Raw genomic sequence first — 12,050 nt, forward strand, 5'->3', positions numbered from 1 at the left:
AAGATTTTGTGTCACCATACACTGTTGTAAATTTCATAGGCTAGGTCTTCTTTCAGCTTGGAGCCACTCCCTTCTTAGCTTAGTTCTTTGAGAGTCGCTGATGTCATGAGCAGAGATGAGAGGTGAAGTCAAGTGTTTTTCTCCCCCTTTATAATTCAGTTTCTTGTGCTAGAAGCGTCCTTGCTGAATCATGGTGACACACAGTTCATTGTGGATGTGAGGTTTGAATTGTCCCCATGATGAAATGTAAATTTATTGTTTACACCTTCCCTATCAGTGCGTTATGTCAAGGCAGGGACTCACTTGAAGAGATGCAAAGAGGAACAATTGGAATTTCAAGGAGATTGTTTTTCTCATTCGCCTCCTCCCCCTCCCCCCCCAGCTTGCCACACTCTTGACCTGGAGTGTCCACGTGAATGGTTTTTATGGTCATTCAGTTTCCATGATCCATACAGTCTTGGACTTTCTGCTGAATTTGCCAACTTAAAGAGTAGTTATCAATGGTATGCTGTCAAACTGGGGAAACTGGGTGCTGCACGGGTTCATCCTGAGTCCCGTACTAATCAATATTTTCATTAATGACTTGGATAATGGAGTGGAGAGTATGCTTATAAAATCTGCTGGATGACACCAAACTGGGAGGGATTGCTAGCTCTTTGGGGGATAGGATTAGAATCAAAATGACCTTGACAAATTGGAGACTTGGTCTGAAATCAACTAGACGAAATTCAGTAAAGACAAGTGCAAAGTACTACATGTAGGCAGGAAAAGTCAAATTCACAGCTATAAAACAGAGAATAACTGGCTAGGTGGTAGTACTGTTGAAAAGGGGGGTAGGGGGGTTATAGTGGATCACAAATTGAAAATGGGTCAACAATGTGATGCAGTTGTAAAAAAGGCCAATATCGTTCTGAGGTGTATGAAGAGGAGTGTTGTGCATAAGACATGGGAGGTAACTCAACACAGCCCTGGTCAGGCTTGGCTGGAGTACTGTGTCCCATTCTGGGCACCACCCTTTCAGAAAGATGTGAACAAATTGGCGAGAATCAAAATAAAAGCAACAAAAATGATAAAAGGTTTAGAAAACCTGACCTGTGGGGAAAGGTTAACAAAAACTTAGCATGTATAGTCTTGAGAAGACTGACTGACGGTGGGGGCAGGGGTGTGTGGGGAGACCTGATAGTCTTTAAATAGGTTAAGAGCTGTTTATTAAGCGGACTGTGATCAATTGTTCTCCATGTCCAGTGCAGGTAGAACAAGAAGCAATGGACTTAGTCTGCAGCAAGGGAGATTTAGGTTAGATTTTAGGAAAAACTTTTGTACTATAAGGCTAGTTAAGCACTGCCATTGCAGGGGGTCTCAAACATTGGTGCACCTCCCCTCCCTCCTGTTCTCTACCTGTGGCATATAACAGTCTAGTCTCCAGTGGGCTGTAATACTGTGGTCTCATTTCAGCTGTTAAATTTACTGTGTGGGTGGTGCTGGTGGCCTGTGATACACAGGAGGTCCCTTCTGGGCTAAAACTCTGACTGTGACACTGGACTAGGCTTCCAAGGGAGGCTGTGGAATCCCCATCATTGGACACTAAGCTAGACCAGTGGTGGGCAACCTGTGGGCCACACGCAGCCAGGCCACGAGACAGTTTGTTTACATTGACTGTCCGCAAGCACAGACGCTTGCAGCTCCCAGTGGCTGCGGTTTGCCATTCCTAGCCAATGGGAGCTGCAGGGACATGCTTCCCATTGGCCGGGAACAGCAAACTGTGGCCACTGGGAGCTGCAGGTGGCCGTGCCTGCAGACGGTCAGTGTAAACAAACTGTCTCATGGCCTGCCTGACGGGCCGCAGGTTTCCCACCACTGGGCTAGACAAACATCTGCTGCGCAGGGGGTTGGACTTGATGAGCTCTTGAGGTCCCTTCCAGCCTTACATTTCTATGCTTCTAAGAATCAGGGTGCTTTTTAGTGTTAGGAGTAGTGGTATTTTTTGTAATGTGAACAGTCACCCACAGAGAATTGGATTTAAATCACCAAATAAGATCACTATTTCATTTTGCAGAGCTACTGTACACTTGTTTATTTGGCTAGATGCTAGTGAAGGTAGACAACTCCTACGTTCTAGTATGTTTATAACACTGTGGCATCCTTCACAGGAAGAAGCAAAGCTGAAGACACTTGTAAGCACAAGCACTTTATGTACAGATTCCAGCCTGAGTCTTTCCTCTGGCCCAACATCTGGTTATAACAGCAGCAATGCTGCTACTTACGCTGCAGGCAAACTCAGCAAACAGGAAGCACTGGTAAGAGCAGATTGCTGACAGGCTGTCAGTGAAGGTAATGCCTTTTTGGTGGTGAGAGGAGGGATGTAATAGCAGAAGGCTTTGTTTTGGGGAAGGTTAACGGTCAATCAGGGCTCTCAACTTGTCAAGGTCCAAGTGTGTGCCATGCTCCGAAGATGTTAAATGCGGGTCACCACATTATAACTGCAGAGGAAGATGACTGATAGTCTTCACTTCCTTAATATGAACCAAGTTTTGTATAACTTTGATTTCAAGACACTGCATTACACTGTTAACAGCTCTAACAATTTTACTAGCTAAAAGTTAGGTAACCAGAGCATTCTCAGAGCAAAGTGAAAGGAAAGGGTCTCCCTAAACTAATATGTAGATACCAACTTTGTAAAGAAGGTTTCAGGCTATAAGCATAGTACTTGTTTAATTAGGTAGTTTAATTTCTTTCCCTAGTCCTCACTACAAACTATTTTTGACCTCTTTTGAATAACAGATTTCTCCTGGAAATGCAGAGCTTCCAAGAGGAGATACAAGAGGTCGCTCAGCTGTTAGAAATAGTCAACTTTATGTGTTAGAGCAACTACAAAAGAATTCAGCATGTGGTAAGTGGAAAAAATATGTGCTTAAATTGGGATTCACATCCTAAATCTGTGTGGATTTATTATCTATGCAATCATCCAATTTTGATTTGATTCTAGATTTTTGAAGCTATCTTGCTACTATGCATCTTCAGAAAAATCTTGACTACCAGTGTCCAGAGTCTAAGGTGGAATTTATTGAAAATTACAATAGGATGTATTATTATTACTTTATTTATGTATTTACATTTCTGTAGAAGTTAGGAGCCCCAGTGAGGGACCAGAATCTCATTTTGCTAGGCACTGTACAAACAGAGGTTCATATGAAGCAGTTCCCATGTTAGTACTTGGATATAGGTAAGCAACATATTCAGATAGGAGGACCAGAGCATAAATGCCTTGAAACAAAGAAGTTTAAGGCTAGCTTTTCAAGTGTAGGCTTGCAAATTGCATTAAACACACACTGACTTGTGTGCACAGCTATTTTGCTAGTGTGTATATATATAATATATGGATACCCTTTAAACCAAACTGCAACTTACTTATGAGTAGGTGGTCTTATGGGCAGAGATGATATAAACAAGATGTGCATCAGTAGTTCTTGCAGGCCCTCCCATCTTGCCTTGCTTACATTTATGTGATTGAGTGGTTAGAGGATTAGGAGTTAAATGGGTTCTGTTCTCAGTGCTGTTACTGATTTACCTCTTCTGCTTCAATCTACCTATTTGCACAATGGACCTAATAATACTTACCTTAATAATACATACCGGTATCACAAGAAGCTCTATTTAAGTGAAAAGTATTAATAGCCTTTTGGTTATTTCTGAGCTATCAGCCCTTCTTGATTTTAATCTTCAATTACTGATTTTGATTGACGTTCTCCAATTTAGATTTAATCCTCTCCTCTTTGAAAAGCTGCAGGGAGTGAAATCTTTTTGCCTAGCATGCTGTCTTACCTAGTTAGTTTCCAGTATTCAATTGAGGTTTGAAAAAATCTGCAACTATGTTCTCCTTTAGTTGTGTAGGCCTAGCAGATGTCAACACAGTACTTCCAGTGAGCTTTTATGACCAAAACAAGTATTTTAAAAGAAGCGAAGTCTAATGTGGGTTAAACTTTTTGTAATGGAATTCTGCTTCAGCGTATCTGCCAGCTCATGAGTAGCTCTGCCTGCTACTTATTTCTTTAAATATTTTCAGCAGCATTAGGAGTGCATTATGCACACACAGTGAAACCAGCACAAAATAGGTGAGATCATCCCAGAAAATCCTGACATATTAGGCCATAGCTTTAGGTTTGGACTAAATTAACAGAGTGCAAATCGAGGTGGTGTGGAGAGGAGCCTTAATTTTTTCTTTGACACTGCCCAGGTCCTGGCGTTGTCTCTGCATGGTGACAGCCCCTGTGCTGTTCTAGAGCATCATGAGGGCTACTCTAATTTACATCTACCTTTAACAGCTGCAGGTGGATAAACATACAACCCAAGATTCTAAGAGTGATCATTTAAGAATGTCACTGAATATATATGTGGAATGAATCATGTGACGGACGTTTCAGAACTGGATAGATGTCAAGGTAGTCAGTTTTAAGGCCCAGTTCCCTTTGCAGTCTCTTTTTTTTTTTAAAGAGTATTTTTGTGCCTTTCGTAACTTGTAGCGAAGTGTACATCTTGTTGCTATAGGAAGTGAGATGCTGAAGCACCACCTCCTTCCCCATCCCTTTTGTGTTCCAAGAGTAAGATGCACTTCTTTGCCATTGCTGATATAAACACATTGCACAGCACTCAGATTATTTTGAAATATCTACATTCAATTTTCCCCTTGAGAAAGCTGCACATTGCTGAATGTATTACTGTGAGGTACTTGAGTACCATGGTGATGGAGATGGTATAGTAGCCTGAATAGAATATTTTTTTTCATCTCCATTTCAAAGACGTCTCCTTTAACTTCTTCACCTTCCACAGAGAGCAGCAGAGTTCAGCCACCACTTCCATCTGCTAGCATCAGCCATAAGTTCAGTCCTGGACTAACTCTTTCAGTCAGCTCCTCTCCTACGAAAGAATACCAGGATTTGTCCAAACACATTTTGGCTAATGCTATCACTGAGGTGAGTAAATGAGCATGGTCATTATCTATTTCTGTATTTCCTAACAGAGTGTGCGGCAGGTTTCCAACAACACACTGTCTGGAACATCTGTTGCTCTCCTTGCTCAGCTATCTAGAAAGCTGATCTGACCATGACAGCTCACTGTGGCCTGCCCTTTTTTATTGGTCAATTGTATATAAGAATGCTCAGAGAAATTTAAACTGCAGAAGTGAAGCAAGCCAGGTTGCAGCAATGGGGTTCTGACTGTTGTGTTTATTTAGAATTTTAAAATAACAACAACCAGATGGCCTACAGTGGTGAGCACCATAATGGTGAAAGTTTGGCGAAGGCAATAGGGTGTAGTCTTACAGATTTTGTAACATGCTCATTCTCAATCATTCCAGGCAATTGTACAAGTTTACCAGACTTAAACTTCATTGTAGCACTGTAGCTGACCAACATCACTGGGATGGGGATTTTAAACGAACGCTTTTCTCCCCAAATTTCAGTTAAGTTTTAACACTGTGCAAAGGATACATACAGTAATACTAGATCTAAGGAATTTCTGTCTATCCATCTTGGTCTCTTCTCTGAAAACACTCTGCTTTCTGCCTAATGCTTCCTGGCTTATTGACCAGGCTGTATCCAGCATGACTGGAATGTGTGTGTGTGTGTGCATGCAGAGGGTGGGAGAGCCAAACTTGACATGCCTCTGTTTGGAATCACACTGGGAGAACATCAGCTGTGCTCCAAGTGGAGGGGCAGTTTTATACTGTCCTGTCAACCTTCCCACAATAGGCAATGGGGAGGTGTGGTCTTACCACTGTGGCATGACTGGTTGTATACACTTAATTCACACACAAACAGTTAAGGCTTGCTCTTCAGTCTGGCTGAGACAAACTGCTGTACTGCAAGACAGGTGAACACAATTTATAGATCAGGCACTTTCCCTTGATTACATCTCTGAATTTAATTTTTAAGGTTATGGCAGCATGTTCCAATAACCTGAGGAACTTTTACAACTGCCAGGCAGCAGCTGATTGGAAGTAAGTATATGCCAGATGTTTTCCTTTTTGGGGTACTTGGACACACTTCTATGTTGTCTTTAGTGCAAATACCTGAAGCATGTCTTTTTTCTTTAGATACCAGTGTACAGAAAAAGAGGTTCTGGTTTATTACAAAGTCTTCCCATCAGCAACTAAGCATGGGTTTTTGGGAGCTGGAGTGATTGAAAGACCTCTTCCCAATGTGTGGTGCATGGTGAAAGACCCTGGCAAAAGGCATCTATATGACAAAACCATTAACACAGCTCAAGTACATAAAGTAATGAGCCATATTCAGCTGGGTGAGTTATCAATTGGGATTGCTGTGTGTTAAGGGAACTTTATGGCAATTGGTTCATAGCTGTCTCTGTCCTCTGAAGAAAGTTATCAATTCCCACTGCTAGCCATTTTATCAGAAGAGATAAGGCTGAAAAGTCAAAGAATAAATGTAACCTACTGTGGTGAAAACCACATCATAAACTGAACAACAGACATATGAAGTGAGATGCTTTTGGTAAATACCCACTCTGACACTGTACATGTAGGGCTAGATCCTCAGATGGTGTCAATTTGATGTAGCACCATTGATTCATAGAGACCCAGGATCTTTTGAACCCACCTCTTAGAGACAATAGAAGCTCAAACTATTTGAATAAATGAGACAGATTCACCCTTATCTCAGACCCTTTGTAATGAAGAATTTCAAAGCCAGAACCTTGGTGTTACTTTAGAATGTTACTTGTATTTTAAAAAATTCATCTTATGCTCAGTGTGCCCAGAATATTCACTATTTTATTGACCCACTGTAACATATTGGCTTCTATAGAAACAATGAGCTGTTTGGAAAACAAATGTTTTGCTACTTTTAAAAATACATATTATTACCTCTTGGAAGATCCTTGGAACTATTATTAAATATTCATCTATAGTACTACTGGTGTGCATGGCTTTTGATAGAAAAAATAAAGACATGGGCTTGAAAGTCATGAGAATAAATATGTAACAAGGGGCTTTTTAAATAGCTGATTTGACTCATTACAGTTTCATGTCACCAACTCCTTAAGGAGCTGTCTTTCCCCTCAGTTCTAATCCATAGATGTGTCTCAACATTTCTGTTGGACAGAGTTCTGCACTCAGTCAGCAGTGGCAGAAACTGTAGAAATTGGGTGCAATAGGCTGGCTGTCTTTTGCACTAGTCTGTGTTGCTTTTCAGCTTGGACAAATTAATATACAGCTATTTATAAGCTTTGAAGGCAGTGGAGAATTGTACAGATGAGGAATAAGTTTCTTCTAAAGAGGAAACATTCAAAAGCAGGTAGCCATGTATAGTTGCTGTAGTGTGATTTTTTTTCCCTCTTCTCTCCCCCCACCCCCCTCAATTTCTTACAGTATATTTGGTGAGTGATACTTCATTGTGTTATCTAAAGCAACCACGGGATTTCTGCTGCATTACTGTAGAGGCCAAAGAGGTAAATTTATCAGTACTTTCCAAGATGTAGCCTACTGGTAATCTAAAATGTTTAAGATTACTGTTCAAGAAAAAGATGGAGTATGGGGAAGAGGGTCCACAGTTGAATTAGGTGGGAAGAGAGATTTGCTTGTGCTCCTGGAGTCCTTCTTAGTGTTGAGAGTTCAAATGCTGATTCTCAAATTCTAGCCTGATTCCTTATATTATGAGGTAGATTTATCAGAACATAAGAATAAAATAACTCGGGTTGCATCTTGAACAGCGTGTATGGCCAGTGCCTTTGAAAGTTAAGTCTGTAGCCTATAAGAGGGAAGATTTTCCAGACGTATTTGCTGATGGACAATGTAAAATGCTTTGGCAACAAACCGCTCTAGTATTCATCTGGAAGGAGTGAGCAGAGCATGGAGGTGCTGCTTGTTGGCCCAGCGCAAAGATTTTATACTTCTATTGATATGGGAGCATGGTTTGTGGAATAACCCAGCATAGGGAGGATGCCACAGCAAAGATGCAAACAGAAGTATTGCTATTAGGACTGTTAAAGAATCATAGTTCAAAAAGCTTAAGTATTCACACGTGAAAGTAATGAGTCAGTAAAGAGAGCAGTGTATAATATCTGGAACTGCAGCAGATTTTATCTTGCACCACATTTGGAGCAAGGAATGCCTGAACAATGAGCCTTAGGTCATTAGAATAAATAAATATGAAAAAAAAGTAAACTAAAAACATCTAGTAACAGATTCCGAGGCCATAAGGGACCATTGTGAGAATAGTTATGTTATCAGCTGCCCATATCATGTCTCTCAGCAATTTCAGGTTTTTAGTTAAAGCATAGACTTAAGATAAATTGTATTTTCACTAATAAAATTTAAAAACAAGTTTATATGATGCTGTTTACAAACTTAAAATAAATGAAACTTGATACAAGTCCTTTTATCAATTAGTAAATCAAGTGTATATAAAAATAAGTTACTTGAATGCTAGGGCCTCAACCAAATGCAATTTTAAATTTAGGTAATGGCTTAAAATGGAAATGTCAGTTCAAAATGGCCTTCCTAGATTATTCATAGCCATGGTCTTAGTGTGCGAGTCTTTAAAGAGGAACCAAGTATGCACTTAGCCTGCAGTCCAGCACCACATTTAAGCACAGGAGCAGTCCCATTGACTTCAGTTGGGCTACTCAAATGCTAAACATTAAGCATGTGCTTAGTGAGTTGCTGGACTGAGACACTAATGATTTTAAACTAGCTTTATTTTCTCTGCAGATTCACTAGTAGGTATAAAAATGTAACCTCTAACCTTAACCTACTTCAAGTTTTGTCACTTTGTTATTTAAAAATTTGGTTAAATTGCTCTCAAAGATCTACACGGAGTCTTAGTTTGCCATGCACTGGCTGTGTGGACCTGCCAAAAGTTCAGTAGTATACTTTGAAATATGTGGTAGCAGACTCCCTATGGCAACTTTGCTGAGGAAGGCTAGGGCTCTGTACATTCACACCCTGGCTGGCTAAGACCTCTATATGCATGCATTCAGTTTCCTGTTAAAAGTAATGCTACACTGATCTATTGTAATACATTTTCCAACCCAGTGGACTTAACTTGAAGCCGGGAATGGGCGATGGGCTGGATCACTTGATTACCTGTTCTGTTCATTCCCTCTGGGGCACCTGGCATTGGCCACTGTCAGAAGACAGAATACTGGGCTAGGTGGACTTTAGGTCTGACCCAGTATAGCTGTTCAGTCATATAGAAGACATGACATACCAAAACTTGAGTAAGTTCTAGGTGTTAGCTGGCGTTCATAGTTAAGACATTTATATCTGTGAGGAGTCCCTTTCATCAGCAGTGCCTCTCTCTTTTCTGCTTATCACAAATTATTCCCCACTTCAGAATTTCTAGGGTGCACTCTACTCCCATCACCCTAACATATCATTGTTTAAACTGCACCAAGATTAGGAGCAATATGGTGTTTCAAGGGGGGGGGGAGAGAAGGGAGGGAGGGTGTTTTTTTAAAATCTAGTGTAGACAACGCCGTCGCTTTTATTTTTCTTTGAAGTGAGTTTCTTCCCTTCCTTTCCCCCCTCTCATCTGTATAATGAAGTCTAGGATCCACAGCTGCTTGACATTGTTTTAGATGACTTGATGTTACACATTTTTGTTTACCTGTATTCCAGCTGCAGGAGATTGTGGCATCCACCAGCTGGTTATTATAAGTGTCTTACAGAGGTTGGCATTCTTGTCCAGGTTTCTCCTTCTGCTTTCACATTCTATAAAAACTAGGTTAAGCTAACACTTAAGTACTACAGTATTTATGTATGAATCATTGCCTCGAATAAACAGTACATGGTGTCGTTTTACCTTTAAAATGCATCACACAATTTATATTGCTTGTGTTAGGACTGTGCCTTAACAGATTGAGCTGTCTGCACTGGGAGGTGAGTGAATTTAGCTAACTTTATTGTAGGTGATTCAAATCAATGGTACCTTATGTTGTAAACAGATTGGCTAGAGGGAAGAAAAGTGGCAGAGGGAGGTGGGATTCTTGGAGAGGATCCCCTCACAGGTAACAGGACACACCTAAGAGCATTTTTTGTTTATTAAATGAATGGGTATGAGCTGGTTGAGGCATTTCCTTTGCTCAGGACTAATAGGTATCAGCATCCCTTTGGACACAGTACACTGAGACAAAGTCTGGTCCAAACTATTTCATCTGTGTAACTTGTACTGTGCCTTCCCTATGCTAAATAAATAACTGTTTTTGGCACTCTATTGTATGCAGGAAAACTTGTCGATTTTAGCTATTCAATCTATCTACGATGAGTCCATGCCTCGTCCTTGTAAAGAAATGGTACGAGGGGAGATTCTGCCAAGTGCTTGGATATTGGAACCTGATAGAGTAAATGGAAAAGACATCACCAGAGTCATTTACATGGCACAGGTGAGAGATTCCCTGCAAATGTTTTGATTCAGTTACACATCCAGTTGAGTCTAAGCATTTTCTGATGTCACCTAACCCATTTCTGCAGTGAGAGTATTATACAACTAACATTAGTCTCAATATACTAGCATGAGCACTTTTAAAGTCTGTCAACATACGAATGGCAATCATACTAAATTCAGTGAGATTGTTGTGAGCACAGTGGTAGCCTGATTACAAGAGAGACTTAAACAGTGTTCCAATATGTAATATAGGCTGGAACTTAAGCTAGTAGGGAGACAACCTTGTTACAATCATGTCAGGGCACCTGATTCCGTATGTAATGTAGATAGATCCTTTTATTGATATTACAACATCTAAAGACTGGTTTACACAAGGTGTTGTCATGTGTTAACTAAGATTTTTAGTGAGCAAAATCTATACAGCACATACTTGCAATGTATTGAGCTCCAATAAGTGCCATCTGTCTAGGGTTAGAAAGGTAATGGTGTCTAAGTCCCAGAATCCAAGGTTGTAGTTTCCACTCTCCTAATGATTGTGTCTCAGTTTCTCCAGCTGTAAAATGGGTATAATACTTACCTAGCTGTCAGAAGGATAATTAACAGGTTTGAGAGCCTTCCATAAAGGTGACTTTATATGCAAACTGTAATTTTTCATTTGTGAGGCTCTGCAACTGAAAGTAAACAATCACCACAATAGTCTGTGTATTTTCTTGCAGCTATTATAAACAAAATGCCAGAATGAATAAAGAATGAGATTGAAAATAATACAATTCCATTGTAATACACTGCCATTACGCAAGACCTCCATTGAGCGTATGATGTTCATTTCAGCCCCTATCTCAAGCAGAAAGGGATCAGAGCCAGGTGATGAAAGTGAGTACAGGAGAGATGACAAATTAGAGGGGGTCACAGAAGGTGGTTTACAAATTAGTCTTCACTCTTTGAGACAATACAAGAGCAAGGGGGAAGTCAGTGAACCTGAGACAACAAATGTAAAAGTGAAACGGAAAATTACTATCATAGTCGCATCTTCCATTCTTACAACATAGGACTAGTCTTATGGTGCCAGCTACAAGGAAGCAAAGAATTGTAAAACTCAATCCCCCGTTGCCAAGTTGAGTGAACAGACTAGGGAGTATTTAAAAGAGAAAACAGGATCCCCCTCATTTCAATGAACTGTGATACAGGAGTTTGTGTTATGCTCTTAGCAGCCAAACTAATTCTGTTTTTTCACCTGCATGTTAAAAATAAAAAGGAACGGTACTGTGTAGTGATGTTATACCCTGAGAGCTAAAATTTAATGAAGCTTATTTTTTTCCTCAAGGAACTTTTCATCCCCATTTTTCAATGGTCTGTTCTATTGTATAATGCTCTCCCTATATTTTAATGTAAAATCATTGTTTACAGTACTTTCAGTGACTAGGGGCTTTAGTTTACTATACTGCAGAAAATTAAGTAGGCATACACTGAATTTGCATAGTTTGTCAGAGCAGCTTGTTCTCATGAATTTGAAGCTGACTTAAAGTCACAAGCTATAAATCAAACCACAAATTACATTTGCTCAAATCATACCTAAGCACTGCCGTTGACTCTCTCTCTTATACAACACCAGTATGAAGTAGGCAGACTTAATTTTAACTTCAATCATACTAT

At 40.1% G+C, this 12,050-nt stretch overlaps 2 protein-coding genes across 13 annotated transcripts in view; one reads left to right on the top strand and one right to left on the bottom strand.

Moving 5' to 3' along the window:
* The window catches only part of STARD9 (StAR related lipid transfer domain containing 9), a 174,345-nt gene that overhangs the window by 158,538 nt on the left and 3,757 nt on the right, over window positions 1-12,050 (top strand). For 6 of the 11 annotated variants that reach the window (XR_005597980.1, XM_039536963.1, XM_039536968.1 and 3 more), the window contains 7 exons: window positions 2,151-2,297; window positions 2,782-2,890; window positions 4,828-4,970; window positions 5,931-5,995; window positions 6,092-6,294; window positions 7,382-7,461; window positions 10,237-10,395. Coding sequence is in view for 8 of the 11 variants with exons in the window: in XM_039536963.1 (XP_039392897.1) it covers window positions 2,151-2,297; window positions 2,782-2,890; window positions 4,828-4,970; window positions 5,931-5,995; window positions 6,092-6,294; window positions 7,382-7,461; window positions 10,237-10,395 (906 nt within the window). In the remaining 3 variants the exon portion in view is untranslated. Of the gene's footprint in view, window positions 1-2,150; window positions 2,298-2,781; window positions 2,891-2,986; window positions 4,399-4,796; window positions 4,971-5,930; window positions 5,996-6,091; window positions 6,295-7,381; window positions 7,462-10,236; window positions 10,396-11,113; window positions 11,403-12,050 lie in introns of those variants that run through there. The other 5 variants (XR_005597981.1, XM_039536967.1, XM_039536965.1 and 2 more) reach the window with 5 other exon arrangements.
* The window catches only part of CDAN1 (codanin 1), a 94,147-nt gene that overhangs the window by 31,074 nt on the left and 51,023 nt on the right, over window positions 1-12,050 (bottom strand). The gene's annotated exons all lie outside the window — the stretch shown is intronic.

The sequence above is a fragment of the Mauremys reevesii genome, linkage group 4 (genome assembly GCF_016161935.1).
Source record: "Mauremys reevesii isolate NIE-2019 linkage group 4, ASM1616193v1, whole genome shotgun sequence".
Classification (NCBI taxonomy): Eukaryota; Metazoa; Chordata; order Testudines; family Geoemydidae; genus Mauremys; species Mauremys reevesii.